At 41.9% G+C, this 22,192-nt stretch overlaps 1 protein-coding gene across 2 annotated transcripts in view; it reads right to left on the reverse strand.

Moving 5' to 3' along the window:
• The window catches only part of IL21R (interleukin 21 receptor), a 169,377-nt gene that overhangs the window by 53,335 nt on the left and 93,850 nt on the right, over positions 1 to 22,192 (reverse strand). For both annotated transcript variants that reach the window (XM_086940589.1, XM_086940590.1), the window contains 4 exons: positions 13,845 to 13,996; positions 10,371 to 10,548; positions 8,886 to 8,994; positions 834 to 918 (listed from right to left, as the gene is read on the reverse strand). In XM_086940589.1, coding sequence (XP_086796715.1) covers positions 834 to 918; positions 8,886 to 8,994; positions 10,371 to 10,548; positions 13,845 to 13,996 — 524 coding nt within the window. The remainder of the gene's footprint in view (positions 1 to 833; positions 919 to 8,885; positions 8,995 to 10,370; positions 10,549 to 13,844; positions 13,997 to 22,192) is intronic.

A 22,192-nucleotide genomic window follows, 5' to 3' on the forward strand; every position in this document is an offset into this window, starting at 1 on the left:
CGATTTCTAAATAGCGATTCCTTAAAAATCGCTATTTAGAAATCGCAAATAGGAATCTTGATACATCTGCCCCTTATTCTTATCACTACAGGTGGTCACAAGACGAGATTTGAGCCATGTACAGGATAAACAAATCAGTAATAAAGCACGCGCTCTTTTCTTCTTCGTGTCAGTTCACCACCTGGTTTGGTGCCTTTGAGGTGAGGAAATATGTTTTGCCGCATTCTTCTCAGTTCTGCTATTTTTTCCCAATTGCATTGCTATTTTTTTTCAGATTGTAAAGAGAAACGACATATACACATTTACTTTGCACATCTGAAGCCAAACCTTACTGAATTCACAGGGAAGAGGAAGTAAAGTGAACCACCCAGGGAGGCTTCGAAATATTGGTTACCATTTTTCATGCAGTTATGAGGCAATGCTTCTGAAATGAAAATTCATTCAACTATTATTATGCACAGAAAACACACGAGGGTTTGCTAACTTTAGTCTCTGTTGTTAATCCCACTCGGCCCTTCTCCTTTGAGCAACTAACTCTTCTCACGTCTAAAGCACCCCCGCCACCCATTGTGACTGGAAACTTTGAAAAGAGCAGCCAGCTGCACATGTGGTCGGCACTGCTCGACCCTGCGCGCTTCTGTAGTTTCCACAGACCGCGTCACCACAGTAACAGAGGCAGGCAGCTTCAGAGACCGCCATTCATACTGGTGACGTCATGGACTCGCGTGCTCCGGTCCTCCCACTGGTGTCCCGCCTTTGGAAAAAGTGAAGCAGAGCTGCTTGGCCCCTTGAGAGAATCATTCCCTTACCCCCTTAACATATTTATTTTTTACCTTAAAGTCTCCGTCATGTCCCAGGTACAGAGGCTTGAAGAAAGGGGCGGGGTCTGGTATTAGAACAGACATCTTCTTCCACAGCCTGAAATGTTTTAAAATAGGACATACTTAAACTTTTCATCAGCGTATAAAAAATAGCATGATGCAAATACAACTGTTTCCATCGAAAATATAAACATACTTTTATATCTATATTTTATGTATGTTTTTTGATTAAAAACTGACACGCTCTTCCTCTAGGAAAATCTTTACCCACAGATAAGGTCTGCAAATGTATTTTTAAAAATCTGAAACATTTATGATGAATAGCCTAAAGGCGTGATGTGCAGGAATCGTCCACAAACCCTGGTGCATACCATCCAGGGGGCATATTGTGCCGGGTGTGATAGAAAGTAGAGTCAAGATGTAATAGGGTTGACTAAGAGGACAAGCCTGCCATGTGACTTGACAGACCCAGTATCCTTCAGGTGCCCTTGGTAATTTCATCCACCCATCAAACAAGTCATCCATCCTCACAAGGAATATTCTCAAGCCAGTGGTTCCCAACCTGTGGTCCGGGGACCCCTGGGTATCGGTAAAGCCTCCCTGGGGGTCCACAACTACTTATAAAAGAAAATAATATTAACAGATTAATAAAGTGTATATAAATAAAGAAGCTGAATGTACAATTGAACATTTTAAAATGTACTGTAAATGTGAAGGAATTTGAAACTGGAAGCTAAACATTAAATTAATATCCTTCTGCCCTCAGAGCCTCTACCTCTTATGCGGAATTCCGCAAACATCTCAAGACCTTCTTGTTCTCCAGATCCCTTGCAGTCTAGTCTCTGTCTTTGTCCACTGAATCACCGCTACCTAGCGCCATGAAACCGTCCCGGTATAAGAGCGCTCTACAAATATGTTAAAAATTCAAATTAAAATTCAATTCAAATATGATTCGTGGGAGCAATGCAGGTGCATCAAACAGAATATAGTATGGATGATGAGTGGTCTCAATTGAATTTAGAAAAGCTCCAAACTTTCTGATAAAATTACATTTTGATTTAAAAAATATATATATATGTGTTTGCAGATTCAATAATGTGTCATAATGTCTGCATTTGTTTGACAAAGTCTATTTTCTGTATTTTTTGTGTATTGTTTTGCAGTTCAAATCTTCGGCAATGCTTAGGACGGGGTCCCCGGCTTCTAGTAATGACTCGTGGGGGTCTCCGGGATTCAATAATGATTCAGTGGGTGTTCCCAGGTTCAAGTAATGATTAAGTGGGGGTCTCCAGAAGACTAAAGGTTGGGAACTACTGTTCTAAGCCTCATTCATGATTGGATTACAATATACATTTTAAAAAAACTTTCTTCTGTGCCTACATTGTGATGCTTCTGTAGGCACAGCAAATTCTGTTGAAGGTTTCTGAAAGATTCTGCAGCAACTCTATACTATTCAAGCAACCAAACCCAGGGACCGTCCTGCAGCAAAATCCATTGCCTAGTCAGACAGCTTTCCCCCACCCCGGTCACACACACATTTCCTGTTTTATATCTTACCCACAGACAGCTTTAAAAAAAAAAAGTGTAACTTTTATTTATTGTTTTATCACGAAACATAGCAATACAGCTTGACAACCACATAGCAAGTCTCAGAAATCGTTATTTTTCTCTCTATACAATTCTCGCATTTATATTGCAATGAATATGTTTGTAATATCCTGTATATTGTGTGTATGCATATTTCCCACTACTCCATCTGTAGAACACTCTGGTATGATGTCATTTGGAATGTTGTTCTATGAAGCAGTCAGTTGGAGTAGGGCTGAGTACCTAGCTGGGTGCTCCTGGTGGGGCTATATACTGATGTACTACTGGTCTCCCATCTATCTTCAATAAATCTATCTGAACATCACCAACCTGCGTGGAGTCAGTTACTACAATGTTCATTATATATTGCTCATGTTTAGTATTAACAATTATCCAGATGCAGTACATTGGTAGACAGTAAAAACGCCAGACATAGAGGCCCATTGTCAGTCAATAGCAATTCATGCATATTCGATGCGGATCCCAATTCCCAAAATGCAAATCAACATCTGTCCTGTAGAGTATTCCCAGGGCTACAGGGAGAGAAGCATGTATCATAGAACAAGCATGTGCCACTTGCAGGAGAGGTATCTGTGTCCTCCACATCTCTTTGAAGGAGATAGTTCTTCAGAGGACCCCAGATATCCTTGGTCTGGAGGCTCTCGGCAACGTTTCCGCATATGTAGTTGTTTGCTCCTGACAATATAAGATGTCTGTCAACCAATCCTTAAACTTCGGGACTCGCCCCCTACCCCATCTGCAGGCTACCCTACGCTTAGCCAACAATAGTGACGTAGCAATGAATTTCCTATATGTTTTGGGTATTTGCGCAGTGTACCCCAAGAGTGCCATCAGGGGGTCTCTCTCCAGTGTGCTATCTATCATTTTTCAGAGGGCCTCATGTACCTGTAACCAGAACTCCTGCACTGCCGGACACTCCCACGCCAGATGCAGAAAGCCCGCCCCAGGTCTTCCGCACCTCTCGCATCTATCATTATCAGTCAGCTTAAATCGGTGTTTTTTGACAGGCGTGTAATATAAACGTTGCGGGAATTTATAATGTATCACCTTTAATCTGCAGCTGGCAGAAATTTGCGAGGTTTGTGTACAACAATATGCCCATTGGTCATCCGTCACTTTTTGCCCCAACTCCTCACTCCAATGTGCGCGGGCCGAGCTAGTGATGCCCTTTTGCAGTGTGCGTATGCAGCAGTATATACCTGATACCAAGTGTTTCCCATCTGTGGAACTGAGCATGAAGTGAAGTGGGACAAGATTCTCCGGTTCCTGGGGGAAGTCAGGGATAACCGCCCTCATCCCTTGCCTCAACCGCACATATAAGAATACGTCCAGCAGTGTAGGCTGTATTCCTTGAAAAAGATGCACCAAGGAGCGGAACGTACCTTCGTGGAAAAGGTCCCCCATGTGGCAACATGAAGTCGCTTGCATAGAGTCTGGAAGCCTCTTTCCTGTAGCAGTTCCATAGTTGGGTGATATGTCAATGGGAGTCGCGAAGAGTACAAAAGGGGTGACGCAAGAAGATCTGTTATGTGTTTCCATGCATCAACTGCACTTGTGACCGTTGTGGGTGGCGTCCCCCGGGAATAAGCAGGACCATGTATGAGTGGTTCAGTGGAATAGGGTCTGCAAGCCTTTCCTCAGTGGCTACCTAAGGCATATATTCAATGGGTTGTATCCAATAGTACGCGTAATGAGCTTGTGCGCTTACATAATAAACCTCGAAGTCTGGGATATTGAAACCCCCTTGGTCATATGGTTTCATAAGTGTGGACGATTTGAGCCGTGGCTACTTGCCATCCCAGAGTAATCTAATCAATTCAGTGCGTAGGGTTTTAAAGAAGTAGGCCCCAGGTTGATAGGGAATGTTTAGGAACAGGTATAGGAATTGGGGGAGTATGATCATTTTTATGAGGGAGGCTCTGCCTGCAAATGATATGGGTAAAGAGATCCAGTGTGTGATGTTACTGGCTAGGCGTTTGATAGCCGTACCATAATTGAGCCGTATTGTTTCTTCCCTGTTTCTAGTCACTTGTATGCCTAAATATCGGAGGTCAGAGTCACACCACTGGAGTGGAAAATCCGGCTGGAATTCGGGGACCGCTGGCGTGAGAGGGAATATTTGTGATTTCCCCCAATTTATGTTAACCACAGACAGTCTGCCAAAGACTATGAACTCTCTCAGCAAGGGATTAATGTTTTGTTGGGGGTCTCTAATGTATAATGCTACATCATCAGTTTATAACGAAATCAGAAAATGACGTAAGTAACACCTGAATGCCTTATCCTGATGACATTGGCGAAGCCTAGATGCCAATGGTTCAATCGTTATGGCGGATAGTAGTGGGGATAGCGGGCACCCCTGTCGGGTGCCCCTCGATATAGAGAATGCTGGGGACGTATGCCCGTTTATCAATACCTTGGCTGTGGGCTGGCGATACAGCAGTTGTATCCATGAAATAAATAATGACGGGAAGCCCATATGTTCTAACACGGTGAATATATAATCCCACTCCACAGAATCGAATGCCTTCGTGGCATCCAAAATAAACGCGACGAGCGGGAACTCAGGAGCTACGGTCTGAATCAGGGAGAACAGAGTGCGCAGATTATTGGTAGTGGCCCTCCCAGGGAGAAAACCTGACGGGTCGGGGAGGATGAGCTTATCCATTAGGAGAGTCAGGCGATTGGCCAATACCTTGGCCAGGATCTTCGTATCGCAATTTATGAGCGACAACGGCCTATAGTAGTCGCAGGAGCCGGGGGGGTTTGCCCCGTTTCAAGTGGGATATTACCAATGCTTCCCTCATCGAAGGGGGGTAGTATCCCGACTTCTAGGGATTCCTTGAATACTTCCTTGAGGACCGGTGCAATCATGTCAATGTAGCTCTTATTGAATTCAGCTGGTAGTCCATCCAGGCCTGGCGCTTTCCCATTCTTCAATTGCATGATTGCGTCCCTAATTTCATCAACCTCAAATGGGGCACTTAGGAATTCCCTCTGAGTATCACTGAGCCAACTAAGCGCCACATCCCCCATGAATGCAGCGAGGTCTACCGGCCCATGTCACTGCGTAGAGTATAGTGTAACATAGTGTCAGGTGAATGCTTCGAGTATGTCAGGTGTGTCCTGGCAGACTGTTCTGTCAAGTCCCTCTAGTTCTAGTATATGAGTGTTAAACTGTGGGCATCGTGTAATTTCAGCCAGTGCTTTCCCTGGGCGCTCTCCTTCTCCATACCTACGAGCCATCCAGTGCAGAATTTTACCTTCCTAGCTGCAGTCTCTTCATATTCGGGTAGCTTTTCCCTGAATTCCTTCTCTACCTGTCCTGTTTCCACCTCTCCCATCCGACCCTTCAGCCTCTTCAGGTCCTGTTCCAACTTTTTAATTGTTCTCTATATGTCCCTTAGTACTACGACGCTTTTGGAGATATAGTACCCTCTGATAGTGACTTTGAATGCCTCCCAGATAACTTCCACACTGTCTACAGAGTCTTTATTTCTAAGAAAAAAGTCCTTTATTTCCTCCCCCAGTTCGGTCTGAAAGACCATATCTAACAAGGCATTCAGTTGCAATCGCCAAGGTGGCCTGGGCTTGCCCTACCCCGGGGGTGTCAGTGAAATTTTTACAGGGCAGTGATTTGAGTAGGTGCTGGCAGGGTGTTAACAGATCCGAACCCCCTCAAAAGCAAGCAGTAGTCAATCCTTGCCCATGTCCTGGTGCGTGATGTGAAGTGTGTTCCCTCTTTCACCTGTGGATGCGTGTGGCGCCAGCTGTCTATTAAGCCACCTTCTTCCAATATGCCCTGCAATACTTCTTGGGAATTATTATAATGATGCGTGGCAGTATTGGACCTGTCCTGCGCAGGGTTTAGCGCGCCGTTAAAATCCCCCCCCCCCCCCCCCCCCCCCCCCCCTGATGATGTGAGTGGACCCCACATTCAGTATTTTCCCCCACAGGCTAGGGAAGAACTCGGAAGTATCTACATTGGGGCCATAGCAGGCTTCTAAAATTCCACGGGGAGGAGCAGGAGACTGCGGAGACCCTATCACAGGTCCCGCACCTGAAGATCCATTTGGCAACCCGTTTGGATGTTACCCGACAACCAGTACATGCCACCCCCCCCCCCCCCCCTCTCTACACTGAATTTTGAAGGGGGCCAGGACAAACTGTTGTTTTCCTTTCCACGCACCACTGCGGCCTAATTGTGATACGACGATCAGGAACAACTCCTGGAACGTTACTTCTATACTATCCAGGAACACCAGGGTCATACCACTGATAATACTCCTACAGCACCGATCTTCAAGGTGCGACCACATTTTGGACCATCGATTTAAATGATCCATTTCTATGCCCAGATGAAATTCCCAAGGCACTAAAGGGAATGAAACGCGTTGGCTGTGCCTGTGTATTTTAAAAAAGAGAAAATAAAGAACCCATTAAAGAAAGAACAGAAGATTCACAAAATCTATGAACTCTTTGTACTATTGACTTCACTGAGTGCACCTCTCAATTTTCTTGTAAAACTGCTGACATGTCACTGATGTCCAGACAAACTACAGTGGCCAGGATGGAAAGATCATACATGATGAGAGTGCGGGTTGCTGCACAAGAGAAAGCAGGCTAAGCTATTTAACATATTCCATCATACCTGGCATAGTAGAATATAATCAGAGGAGGAAGCCCTATTCATCATGCCTGTGTTGGCAAAATGATAATTGCTAATAATCACTGGCACACATTAAATGTCAACCCAAGCGGTCATATGTAGCGGCACCGATGAAAAATGCGTACTGAACCACAACTGTTAGGCAGTGGTGCCCATATTAGGGAGCCACAAAAATGCAACACGTCGTCAGTACACATATAAAAGCCCATTTTGAAAGTGGCCAAGGAGGATGGTCAGATGCAATGGCACCAGTGCACAGTATGTACTAAACCCCCAGCCATCTGTCAAAGGCACCCACATTAAGAGGTCACAGTATTGCAACTCATCCTGAGTACATGTATAGAAACCCATTTATAGAGTGGCCAAAAATATGATAAGCTGTCACTCTACGGGTTGGGATATCAACCAAAAAAGAAAAGAAAAAGAGAGGCTTGCACTACTATGACCTGGCTTTACGTGAGTTATTGCACTATTTAAATGTATATTAGAAATATAACTTGGCCCCTTGTCCAATTATCTGTGGGAACACTTGTTAAAGGTTTTAATCTCTCAGTATTACCCTCTGCTGTGTTTCTTTTTAAAAACTCTTCAGGTTCATTCTACACACACTTTGGTCAGTGTGGTATGGCTCAGTGTATTATAACTGTCCAAGAGGTTATGAGTTGCTATTATTGTGTTTAATGTAGAATGCCTGCTTTTAATACTACCTGGGTAAAGATTTGTGTCTTGTCCATATATGGGTTTCACTGACTTAACTGTTTGTGCCAGTTAAATGTTCATTAAGTTCGTTGTGTAAGGAAGGCTTTTCCCTTATATTTGTTTACATGTTATATGTCTATTTTGTATTATGTGTGTATATTTATGTAAATCTATATGTATTGTTTATAGCCTTGATGAAGTTCAAGTGTTAACTGAACGAAACGCTTTGACTGGATGTGTTGTATGGACATAAAAAATCGGAATACTTACGTCTACTCTCGTTTGTTGTGGATAAGAAGCTTACTGGTACACCATTCCTAAGTAAACTCAAATTTCTATTCTGCGTTGCAGTTGTATAGAACGACGGCGGGAACAGGAATTGTGCACATTTGTATAGACCAAAAAGAAACAGAAAGTGAAGTGCGGCCTCAATAGTCCGCCTTTGTTGTGGTTCTACTATTAAGTATGGCTATTTAGATATCATCCCCTCAAGGAGGAGTATAACTTGAAAGCCTTTTGTACAGTCTGCCAGCGGAAGGGAATTATCTGTGTTGGGGTATGGTCACTTCGGAACACATCATTTTGAATGCATTCCTCATAACACACTGTGCCTGCAACTAGTGAAATGTGGCCTAGTTCCAGCTTCCAAATTATTGGGATATGAAATTTAGGAATCAATTTCAGGATTAGGAAACCTATCTTAATAGTTTATGGAGGTGGATATTTTGCCTATCCACTGCATTGCTCTGCTTTTAGAATGAGGAATGACAACAGTCTTTATTTATTTATTTATTTCGTGTTTTTTATAGCGCGAACATGACCCTGTAAGGGGTATCAGAGCGCTTTACAGAGATGTCTCAATAATAGAACCATTAAAAACCATAGATTGCAGAAAACAAACAAACTCTTTACAACAGTACATTTCGGGAAAGCGTATAACAGATATTAACTGTATGCGAGGAACTAGGAATCCTTCAGTGCAACCCAAACAATGCTCATCCCTGCTTCATACAAATTCCCTGATCTTGTAGGGAAACCGTACCAGAATATTATTTTGAAATCAATCAGCGTGTAAACCCCGAGCTTACCTTTGTGGCACGTGACAGTAGGCGAAGATAAGTGCTATCAGAACGACGAGGCAGACTGCTGTGGTAGGTAGCCAAGATTTTAATACCAACATCTTTCCTGCAAGATCATCTGCAAATTCAAAACCAAATGGAATGGATTGAGCACAAGGGACCTTTGCAATTACTAGGTAGCTTGAATGGTTGTGTAAGATAGAATGACGGATACAACTCAGCAAATCAGTACAATGTGATCCCAAAATCCTTCGGGTGGGACAAACACAAGAATAAGGAGGAAAGCCATCAAATAGGAGCAAGGAAGTGTAATAGACAACAAAGACATCCAATCACGAGCAAAGGGCTGACCCAAACACACTCTTTCTATATTGGAAGCAATAGGGTTGGCCAACAGACATCTACTGTAGCCTAGACCTAAAAAGCTGGTGCATCAATGATGAAGGTTTTACTGACAGGCATTGGGAAACAGTATTCCAGTTGGTGTAAAATATACATAATGACATTCAGTGCTATTTTCCCAGCACCAAGCTGGTCTGTTCTATCCCCTGGAGAAACTAGTGTGTGGCTGTTTAGATCCAAACATAATTGTGCACCTTATTTTCCTTACAAACTGAGATACACAAGGCAACACAAGACTCCTGTAAAGCATCTTCATAGCTCCTGTACTCATGTTTTAAACAGCAAGGGAAGCTTTTATGAGCTGGAACTTGTTCTCAAATTCTTTTCAACACAACTTAGCCAGATTCAATTGCGCGGTGGGGAGACTTTGAGGGATCAACCAGCGGTTTGTCCTGAAATCAGGTCAGCTGTGGTTTTATTCTCTATTTGACAAACAAGCCTGTTCTACACTGCAGTAGCTGGAACAATGGAATGCCGACCCAAAACTGTGCAGAAACAGCTCTGTGGCTTTCACACATCCTGCTCCTTGCAGCACCAGCTGCAAATTATAATCATGGATTTAGCATCCCATAGACCCTTTGTGAATGTATAGTATCAGGACTTAGTGATCACAATATCATCTGACATAACATTAGGCCATAAATATAATTTACAAAAGGGCTATATTGCTATTAGAACATTCAACCACCTGAGGGTAGAATGGCCTAAATTAAACGGGAGAAACAGAAAACAAACATTGGAATGTTGGAGCAGAAGGTCTGTACAAGACGTTATTGGCTCCGAGCCACACTACTATCTTCAGTGAAGAACATTACGAAGGTCTAATAGAAAATCTATACCCAATGGGGCAATCTTTTTGTAAATGATAGGGCATATTAATGTCAGACATTCTTTCTATGTACTATACTCTGACATACAACCCATTGAAACAGGACTTCAGTCTTTGCAAAAAAAAATCTTAGTAAATATTATTTGTACATATTACCCCAGAGCTGCAGATTTGCACAATCCTTACTACATCTGCTAATCAGAATACATCAAGTTTTTAACATTCTGTCTCCTCCAAGTTATGATATATGGGTCATTGCATACCATTGTCCTCAGTTTTCCATACCAGCGGAGGGCTCCATTCGCTCCAGCGGCCTTTGTAAAAAGAGGCGGTTCTCGGCTTGGCACGTACCCGGGACATATAGTCTGTGCCACCTTGAAATAAGGTCTGAACGAGGAGCAAGTTCTTCCTGTCCACTTGAGTGACAATACTTCTTTGGTTCTGTGAAGACAAAGGATTGGTGAGAGCCAATCTTGTAAATGTAAATGTACAGGAATTTATATAGCGCAAATCACCGAGCGGTTTCTAAGCGCTTGGTTAGGGAACCCGTCCTGGTATTCCCCTGTGAGATAACCCCGGCAGGGTATCCGCAAGGCGAAAGCCAGGCATCCCGTCGCGAGGGGCCGTTGTAGAGATTAAGCAAGCTATTGCCCAGAGTCGCAGAGTGTGAACCCGTGAATCGAGTAGGCACCAGAGCGAGAATTGTCAAGTCCATGGACATTTTTAGGATTCAAGACCCCGCCGAGCCGGGAATTGAACCCTGGTCCCGGGCTGACCTCTGCTTCCAGGTCTGCCTCCTCTAACAAGTGAGCCACACTTCTCCACATGACATGGCAATGACAGGTGTTGTTGAGATAATACACTGAATGATATCAAACAAGAATTAAAAACTATAACATTGAACTGACTGAACCCAAAAGGTAACTGCTGACTAAAATTAAAGGAATTGAAGGATTCAGTGGGGCATTCATCTGGATATCAATGGGACAGCCAAATCAGACAGATCAAGACTCCTTGAACTTCATGCAGTATTAATTTGTAATTGATATGATTATTTCTATTGATATATATTTAGGAAATTTAAAGGGCACTTACGGACCCTGAAGAGAAGCGGTGTGCTGTCCATAGTACAAGACCATAGGGAAAGATTGCAGAGACTATAAAGACATACAGGTGAGACAGATAAGCATATATATTTACATTCGCATTGCATACAGGGAGATATGGGGATGTTGCAAGATTAAAGCCTGATTTATCAGTGGGCTGTAGCAGACAACCCTTTGCAGCTTCTGGAGGAACTGCTTATTTAGGAGAAGAATCCACCAGTGGAATTTATTCCACCATAGTGGCTCTATGGTGTAGATTACTACTGGTGAATTTTTCAGATTCAGCGCCTTCTCATAAATTGGAGGATTTTCCATGGCCAGCCAGCTGCAAACCAAACTCTGGGTTCCATGGGGTGATTAAGAGAACCAAACAAGTTTAAATTTGGTTGAATTTGATTGCATAAGTTTTCTCCAGAGTTTCACAAAGATTCAAATCTTTTTAAACTCTATGTTAAAAGCAAAAAGAGACCTAAATTGCAGAACGTTGTTGTTACTTGTGTTTCAGAACAAATATATACATTGAGTAATAGCCTTGCAAACTCTTTTTCTGAGATCTATTTTGTGATGAAAACAATGAATGTTAATACTTTATGTTTAAAGTGCCCAGTAGGGCACTCTGAGTTATTCCAACAAAATTTCTATCTCTATTCCCAAGTCTAACACAGATCCCAGATCCTACAATCAAAATGAAACCTGTACCTGTACACTAATCCCTTTTCAGTGCTTTACGTTTTCATTGATTTGTCATATGTGAATTGCATTCCATGATTAGCCTGTAAGATTGGTGAAAAATGTCTGCTGTCCAAACTATTAATTGCCTGTAACCTGTACTATAGCAGTGGGTTATGTGGCTTTACATTCTGTTTGGCTCTGTTGTCTATGGCCTGATAATGTGAGAATTGCAAACATGTTTTGCTATTCTACCATGAGTATTCCCATTGGATTCTCAGCCACAGGGCGCAAGATGGAAAAATGAAAGTAAGTGAAATGTAAATTTGAAGAAACATTCTAAATAAATGCCATTGATTTAGGAACAGGCCACTGAAACATATAACTTTATAAATTGTTAAACTCTATGTTTTTGTAACACTTGTTATTTTGTTATGAATTAATCCTGACACTGAGTCTACTAAACCTTATTGTTATTCTTATTATGATTCTTTTTCTTATTATTATTACTACAATATACTTATATCCAAGTATGGCACTATATTAAATTCATTTCTGTAGAATTATGGGCATGCTCTCCTCAAAGGAAAAGCAGCCAAAACCTAGAGGGCATGTGAAATAACTGAATAGTGTGCAGGAGCCAGGCTAAAGCATAACATATGTATGCCACAATCTCACCCTCTACCCATCCAATCTGCAAAAATATTTGCAGCTTTACTTTGATGAAAAAACTCAAATTTAACTAAAAAAAGTCCATCAACTCCATTGCATTGCCAGGCTATTACATCATCTGGCCAGTGCTTAACCCCTCTCTTTGAACTCACATTTCTATTATGTTCCGATGTCATTGTGGGAAAGAGTGCCCAGAAGGCCACATTATAGGGAACTTGGCAAGAAATAAGAATTATTCAAGTATAAATCATGAAGTACCCTATCAAAACACTCTATGGACAGGGGCGTTCAACATTGATTCACAAGGACCTTATATGTGCCAGATTTTTCGATACTTACTGGCCATATACAATATTTATATGAAAATGTCTCCCGTGCATATATATCATATAAATCTGGCTTACTCCTAATCTCCGAGACCACCTTCAATCCCATTAACTGTAGAGGAAGCATCAACAGTCAAATGTGTTTGTAACAGAATAGACCATCTAAGTATCAATCTGAATGAGCTGTACTTTTTTGGGAGTAAGCCAGTACAGAGAACCAGGTTTAGAGGAATACGTCCAAAGAGAAAATACTACAGCAATATGTTTTTACAGAGAATTACCTACACAGAGCATGCAGTAAAGAAACAGTATTAAAAAGAAACAAATATTTTAGGAAGTTCCAACAAAATAAAAGCCATTTTAAAATTAAACGTTTGCCCACAGAACAATAATTTAATTGGACAGAAAAATACAAATAAATGAATAAGTAAGCCAAAAAGGGATACACTACTGGTTAGTACAATGCATTAGGTTATGGTGGGAGGAAATAAATAGAGTCATGCTTAAGTTCAAGGTTAGGATTAGGTAAGAGTGAAGGCTGATGTCATTGTTCAATTTTTTACGGTTTTGGATTTAAAAATTGGAGCAGAGTAAGATTTAGGTTTATATTTAAGGCAAATTTAAGGGCAGGAGTAATACTTGAGTTCAATTTAGAGCTAGGTCTAGGGGTAGGGTGAAGGTAAGCTTAAGACATGACACAAGAAAATACATTTTGTTGCACATAAATTTGTTCCAACTGTCTTCTGGAAAAATCTCTCTAATGTTAGGTGAGTAAATGATGTAGAAGGTTCTCAGGACTGAATTGTCTGTAAAGCTATTTCTCTGTGAATCCATTCTTTGTAATTACGTAGAGACTTGGTTTTTAAAGAATCATAATCAAATTACTAATGTACACAAATCAAAGGGATCAAGTAAAAAGCAGTTTCAATAGAAGAATCCACAATATGTCCATTCCCATTCTTACCTCCCAGGAGTCTTCTCTCTTCTTGTAGCTCAACTCATATTGCAGCTCACCATGCAGTAAGTATTGCTCGATACTTTCATACTTTGTATTCCAGGAGAAATTGTAACCGTCAGAGTGGGATACACTCAGGTTGAAAGGAGGATACGGCATGACTGTAGGAATAAACCATTTTATTTACTTTCTTTTTAATTATTTGCTTCCTATTAATTTTAAAGTATTGTAACCCCAAGATATGATTATTATAACATGCATGTCCAGTAGGTATTTAGTGAAGGTACATGTTTCTGGGTATGTGTGAGTTCATCTGTACAAGAGAGGTCTCCCTGTTCTGGACACTTACACCGTTAAATGCAATTTTCATTCATACTTTTCCTAAAGTTTTTTCTACTAATTTCACTTTTTGGAATATGACATACAATTTAAAAATAAAATTGAAATAAAAAGTGGCACAGAGGACCCCCTACATCCAGCAGTGGCTAGCCAAAGCCCATATAGACACCTTTAGCATAACATGTTTAAACCACAGGAGAAATAGCATTCCATGAATAGTACAGATGTATTGTGGTACACAAGAAGTGAGGTACAGCTCAGCACAGTGTGAAAATGGGTTGCGAGAGAACGCCTGGTGGTATTTGCATGGATAGCACACATAGTTTAGCCATAGTTTGCTTGAGTTACTCCATGGTCTCATCTTTGTGGTAATATACTAGTGACATTCAGATCTCCAACCTCTGTACCTGAAAAGGTCCTTATTAAAAGTCACCCATTTTTTTTCGATCCCTGTGTAAACTACTGTTTACTTTCCTGCAAAGCCATTGTAGATGGCATAGACAATGCACCAGTGACACAGAAGATGCATGTCATATGTGGACTGCAGTATGTATTTACATTAACCTCATATCTGACAAAAATATATAGTTACCAGGAGCAGCAGTGAGCTCTGGCGACAGTTTAAGAGCACTGCAGTGACACAAGGAAAGGAAAAGTGCCTGCCATGCAGGAAAATCTATTTTATATATTAATAAATTACTTCTAAAAGCCCACAGGCAGAGAGTGTATGTAGAAAAGTACCATCCAACATATTAAAAGCAGTGTAGCCTCACAGTATGAAAAGATGTTTTCACTTTGAAACATTTTACTACAGCCTAGAGAAACAGGCCCAGATATAACAAAAATCCTTACATTTCAAATCTGCATGGGATAATGCTAGCCAAATGATTCACAGTATTTTTCGCCCTCTTTTCAAAATCTAATTTAAGGTAAAATCAGATTTTTTAAACCCGTGGTGTGAAATAAACTTTCTAAAAATGTACTTTGTGCTGCCTCGTCTTAGTCCCACATTTGCCACTCATCTCACCTCCAGAGGCTCAATACACATTCCTAACAGGAATTAATGATGATGCCTTTTAGAGGTCAGCGGATTGGCCTCTAGGCCCTGGAAGGCAGGGTATTCTCAATTGTCCATCTATGAGGGGAGATGTACATTTGGCAGAACAAAGGGGGATTCAGTTGATTTGTAGATGCCACATGTGGTTGAAAGGATTTGCTCTGATTCTTTCTCAGGGCCCGCTAAACCCTCTAGCTCCACACAAGGAGGAAGGAGAACCAATTTTGACTCTGACAGAGAGGACTTACCTCATCTAAATAGGAAAATAATTTTGAAAGAGTAAGAGAACCTCCTACTGGAAGGATGGATTAGCCATTTTGGATTTAGGCCTTCAGGGAATTTTGACAAGAAATCAAAGAGTGTGTGATGTACAAGGAGGTGGACAAAGGGCAAGAAGAATTAGTCTCTGCTGGAAGAAAGAAGACTCGAGGATTCCGACTGGAACCAGAGACTAGTACTCCTCTCAAAATGTCAGGTGGCTGTCTTTTTGTCTGCTCCAAGGACATAAAAGGGAAAGAGAAACAGCTGGCAAGGAGGAACAGAAATACGTAAATCTGTTTCAAATTAGGGAACTGTATATTAGCCTATTCACAGTACAAAATCCTGTTGTTAGTTCATTTATCTTAGTTCAAAAGAATCACATCCCACAGACACATTTTTATGAATTTTAGTTATCGTTTTTAGTTATCGTTGTAATGATTATTTTGTTATCAATATTTCGATATTCTTTTTTCTTTTGAATATCAACCTTTTAGACAAACAAACGTATATATACAAGTACAAAATACAGAAAAAATACGGAAAAAATACATATCACAAACACAATTCGTAAATTCCTTCTACCCCTTAGAAAATGCAAGGTTTGCCTATTAGGTAAAGGAGATCCACTTTGAGGTAGTCAAACCTGCACACGAGGAAATTACCCCTCTATAAGTCGTAATTCAGAAATGTGCATTCACTCGTTAGAGAAATATATAAATTGTACTCAGAGCCTCATATCAAAGACTGTCTTTGGATCTCCTTTACCTAATAGGCGAACACTGCTTTTTCTATCTAAGGGGTAGAAGGAATTTATGAATTGCGTTTGTGATGTGTATTTTTTCCGTAATTTTTCTGTATTTTATACATGTGTATATGCATTTGTTTGTCTAAAAGGTTGATATCCAATAGAAAAAAGAATATTGAAATATTGATGACAAAACAATCATTACAACGATAACTAAAATGTGTCTGTGGGATGTGATTCTTTTGAACTAAGATCAATGAACTAACAACAGGATTTTGTACTGTGAATAGGGTAATATACAGTTCCCTATGTTGAAATGGATTTACATATATCTGTTTGTCCTTTCCAGCTGTTTTCTCTTTCCCTTTGTGAGTACTTCACCCAGGTTGAGGAGGGTAATTTGGATGAACACCGATATATTTTGAGATATACCAAGGACATTAAAAGCAAAAGTTCCCAGACTCTAAGAGAGCCTAACTGACTACTGAGGACTGATACTTGCAGAAGATCTGCCTGGAAAGAGATCTGATGTCTGACCAGAAATACTTTTGTTCCCACAGGTCGAGAAAAGTGGGCATAGTCATTTATTACACCTCCCAAGGAACTGGACACAGTACTGAGGCTTGCTGTGGGTGGTTGCACTCAATGATGGCAACAAAATCAGGTGTGTCTCTCTTGGAGTTCTTGACGTGCTGAAAATAGGGTCAGTGGGACCTCATAGAAAAGGGATCCAGCAGAGTGAGCCACTGCCTTGTTACAGCTTCGATCCCATCCTTGCTGGAAAATTCTGGGAACCAAACAAACACTAAGCCTGAAGGTAAAACGCTGGATCAGGTGAGGTTTAAATGCATCCGAGTGGCAAAGCAGTATTGATGGCTACAAAATTCCTCTTTATCCCAGTTTGAGCTTTTGGCGTCAAAATCAATGGGAGCTTGATGACAGTTCGTTGGACACTCTTTGGCCTGAGCCCTAGACCTTGCCCCTCTCGAAGCTCTGACTTAAAAAAAAAAAGATTACGTCAGAAGGTAAAAACTTTGAGCAAAGTGAACTGCCTCATGCACACAAACTCTGCTCCATCATGATCAGCCTGAAGTCACCTCTACGTTTTGGTCAACCGCAAACTGTTATTTTCCAATCATGCCTTAACTGGGTGCTTTTCACTTCAAAACATATACAATCATATCTCTGGTTCCTTTTATATTATTCTAAACTCCTTACATGTTTTCTATATTTTTCTAAATTGGTTTGTGAATTTTATTATGTGTTTTTTTAACTTTAGAGTTGTTGGTACTGCTTGAACTTAACACACACTTCAATGTGGACTACCTGTTGCTTGTACCATACATTTCAGTCTTTGGACAAAGATTATCTGAGCATTTTTGGTTAGGCCTAACCAGATTGTGTTTATTAAATTGGTAAGAGTTGCTTTTCCACAAATTAATACCAAAATGACTGATGTCCATGCTTGTTCCACTTTGTAATTTTAATAAGGCATTTCATTGGGTGATATTTTGTAACTTTTTTTATTCATTTTTTCTTCTTTTTTGGTGGGTAAAAATTGTGGTTTTGAGGATCTATTTAGTGGGCCAAACTACAAAAAGACATATATATAAATTTAAATATACACATATTAAAAGTTGCAGAAATGCTACAGTGTAAAATCTGAGATTTATTTGTAGCAGCCATGATATTCAGCAATTAGATATGCACAAACCAGGTTTACTAATATCAATTCTAGTGTTTTCGCTTAATTTGTCATGATTTAACTTGCCTTTATAAGTCAGAGTTACTTCAGGGATCAAAACATGTCCACCATCAACTACCAAGAGTTAAAATGTTTTGTGAAGCAAATTCACTTAACTTCATGTTAGATTACCAATGACCAACTCTAGCAAAGTACAGGGGATGTCGCTGATTAAATGAAAATTGTCATCCCTCTCATCCTGTTCCAAGCTGTAGTACAGCCACCTATTCTATTCAGATTTGACTCTAGTTATGCCTTTCTCACAGTTGTTCCTAAATTAATATTTGCTCTGCTTACAGGATATGAGATGGCTGCAACAGGTTTGCAGTTGTGCAATGAAAGTCTAAGGAACTTTCCCCACCCAAGAGAACCCCATAACACTTAATGCAAACTTGTATTCTCACAACATATATCTTTCAGAGCAACACTACCTACCTTAGCCAAGAAATGTATCATATCTAGATACTGCAAATACGCTTTGAAGTCGGAATTTGGACATTGCCGGACATTTTTGGTGTATCATGTGTTCAGATGATAGGTACAGTGCACAGTCTTTTCCTAGCACCTACTTTTTTTTCAGAATGGAGTCAAACATTTACACTGTTGAGTACTGTGCTGGTATAGGTTGAATTATTCCTAGATTGCTGAGATCTCATGTCAGGATTAGCATGTTATGATTTCAGCTGTGAGAATTCTCTGAAGATGGACTTACTGTGTGATCAGCCTTGATCATTGTCAAAGAGGAATTCTGCATGAGCTGCTCTGACTTGGTCCACACATATTCCAGTAGAGATATATTTTGATATGAGTTCAGTCTATGATCATGCGTGGGTTGGTGGTGGCTCATGTTTTGTTTCATTGGGACTTCTAGTATCTTGCCATGTATCTATTATACCTATATTCCATCTTGGAAGAGCCAGCCAACAAGCTTAAGCTACCGCTGATGTGGGTATAAACAAGAAATGGTGATCCACATTTTATCCACATGTCCAGCCCTCTTTGAACAAAGAAGGAAGCTATTATTATTTTGTTCCAATATCTTTATTGGTATTTAAAAAGAGTTAATACATGTATAATATAATGCATTAAAACACAGCTTTATGAGATATACAATAAGTTAAAAGTGAATAAATACAGAATCGAAAATAAAATATTTAGATCACTCTTCACCATTTACATTTAAATTTTAAATTGCAATGCTTTTAATTAATCATCAATTTATTTTATTTTATTTTATTTTTTGCAATTTTTAAAGCGCACAAATACCCGTATGGGTGTCTCGGCGCTGGTGATCTCAGAGCTCACTAAAGTATGACGGGGGAGTTAGGAAGAGGAGAAGAGCCATGTGTAGGAGAGTAGGGTCTGCAATCCTATGATCACCCAGATTGTTTGCTTTTGCTTCACTGGTTTACGACTTTCTCTGGCTGTGGGCCTGCCAATCAGACCCACAGCCTGGCTGTTCTCTCTCTAAATTACAACATGTACCCTAGGTGCATTTACCAATTGGTACTGGGCCACCTTATCAGACCCTGTAACTCAGGGCATAGGTGTACCCAGGGCCTACCAGGGGCTGAAGCATGTATTATGCCACCCCTGGCTGGCCTCCTAAATTTGACACAACTGGCTGCATGACAGCTGGGGCAAAGTCGTGTAATCACCCTTTGCTGTAGATATAGTATACCTATATCTAACCCTAAAATGGACACACAGATTCCTATCAGTCACTCCTATGGCAGGCCTTGACAATCCTGAAGGCAGAGTGCTTGGAATCGTGTGAGATGGTGCTCTGGCATGAGCTGAGCCTGTCTGCAGCTTGCGGAACCAAGTCCTAATAGCTGTTCCATGATATCGCATACCATATACTCTTAAGTGCATTATAATCCTCGCGGTTAAATGCTATCTTTGGTATTGCTTTATCAAAACATGTCGAGTAAGGTGTCATACGAATTGGAATACTAACCCCTCGCCAATTCTGGCGACGGGGTTAGCATTCCACCCTTCTAGAGGGACACGACATGTATGTAACTGTGAACCCCGGTTAAAGTTAAACGAAGCCTCAGCTCCACAAAATGGATGCTGCCACCACAGACACGAGTCTGACCCCCTGCAGCTGGGAGTCCTTCCAGCGAGGGGACCCTGGACAAAGGGTTTCCTGTCGAGGGCGGTGCTAGCACCGTCCCAGACAGGGTTTTGTGTATCCTGGGTAGGCAGGGCTTTACAGGAAGGTGACTGCTGAGTGGCACCCCGGTGCTCACTACGCATAGGCCGGTCAGAACCAGTTCCAGGGGCACACCAGCCCCTGGCCTGGGGAAAGTCCGGCATGGGAGAGGGGTGTAACCACCCCCCTCCTAGTCCCACCCATAGGCAGGACCTAGTCACCGGGTCAGCCCCCTTTTTAGTATAAAGATAGGAGCGGGCCCCCTGTTAAAATTAGATCATCTTTGGAATCAAGACACGACTTTCTGCGAAAGGACATCAAGATTTCTTCTTCAAGATTCTCCCTTGTGGCTAAGGAGTAGTCACCCTGCATCAAGCGGGCACCATCCTAAGAACACTGCGGTCTGCTGCAAGTCCTTCCTCCGGAATCCGACTGCCCAGCTCGACGAGACCCGGCTTCCCTGGCACCTCTGACCTCTACTCACCTCTACAGCCAAGCTGAGAACCGTGAGTGCGACGAGACCTCGAGGGACCGACGATCGCCAAGACTGCACGACCTCTTTGCAACAAGCCCACCGAGTGTTCCACTGGTGAGTGCTTTGGGGTCCGAGAAGCCCCAACCCTGAGCAGCTCCAGCACCGAAGATCAGCCCTCCAGCATCTCCACGATCTGCGTGGGGCCCTTCTGCTTTTGCCTGCTCACCGCGTTGTTTGGCTACTAGCCGGCTGGCTTGTGGCCTTCTTAACGACGCCCGACGACATCACTGCTGCTGGTCTGGTTGCTCCAGAATGGCCCTTGCTTCCTTCTTCAAGAGAAGCACCCCGGACCCTCCTGGTCCACTCCAGACGCCATTTTGAGTCCACCGCGTGGGCTTGAATTTGCCAAGGCTTTGTTGCCCAATCCTGGGTCCAGCGACGCCGACAGCTTCATCCATCGTGGGACAGCTCGCTCCTCCATCCTGGTCGCCGACAACGCCTCCTGGTCCGTGAGATCTGCAGAGCACAGCGTCGCCCACACACCTAGTCGAGGTGACTACCATCCGGTGCCCTCCTGGTGCCACCTGACTACTGGCTAGTAGTCACGAACTTGGTCCCCTCTGCTTTCAGGTATCGTCCATCTTCAAGATCCAGGCTTGGATCACTTCGAACTCTCTTCACTGGTCGCCTGCCAGCATCTTTCTTCCAGGCTCCTGGTCCGTCTACGAGGATTCCCGACGTCTTTTGAGACCTATGCAGCTGCAGCCCCTGGGCTAGGTAACTTCGGCATTTCGGTGCCCCAGCATAGCCTCACTATCCAAGGGTCAGAATCCACTTTCGTTTTCCTCCCACCAGGTCGGGTTCGCCCGAGAACACTAACTCTGTGAAATCTAGCTACCATAGACTTTGTCCCGCATCACGCGTGAGAGTGCACACTCTGCACCCGAGTCCCCTGGGTCTCCTAGAAGTAATCTGAAGATTCTATAGTCAAGATCTAGCGATTCCAAAGCCTATTAGTACTGTACTTACCTGCTAGTAATTTCGCATTCCACTTCCAGAGTATATGGTTTTCCGTGCCCCTCGGGCATTTGTATATACTGTGGTAACTTAAGTATTTTCGTAAGAGTTTTGTTTTGTGCTTAGTACCCTGTCCTCATAAAGAGTACAGGGCTGTTGTGATTCTTAATAAATATACTGTTTATTTTCATAACACTTGTGTGGTGTCCTTTCACTGGGTGTTCAAGGGATATATGTGTGGTATAACAGCTGGCTTAACACGCCCTCTCGAGTCTTTAGCCTTAGACTGCTCGTATCCACGCTACTAGGATAGCTGGTCTATAAGGTTGACTTACAACCAATCATCAATACGGGTTGCTGGACTGATACATAGTGTTCACTAGAATAGTGAGCACTGCATATCAGGCCACCTTCTCACATTGGTGAGCAGCGGTTGGGATTTGAGCTTGCTGTTGTTCTACCACACGTATCCTAAGAATATCTTGTTGAAAGATCACATAAGTACTTCAGGTACATATAACTTAGCTTAGAATACTCTGAGTTCTACTGAGCCAGCTGTTG

This window comes from Lissotriton vulgaris, chromosome 10 (assembly GCF_964263255.1).
Source record: "Lissotriton vulgaris chromosome 10, aLisVul1.2, whole genome shotgun sequence".
In the NCBI taxonomy this organism is placed as follows: domain Eukaryota; kingdom Metazoa; phylum Chordata; class Amphibia; order Caudata; family Salamandridae; genus Lissotriton; species Lissotriton vulgaris.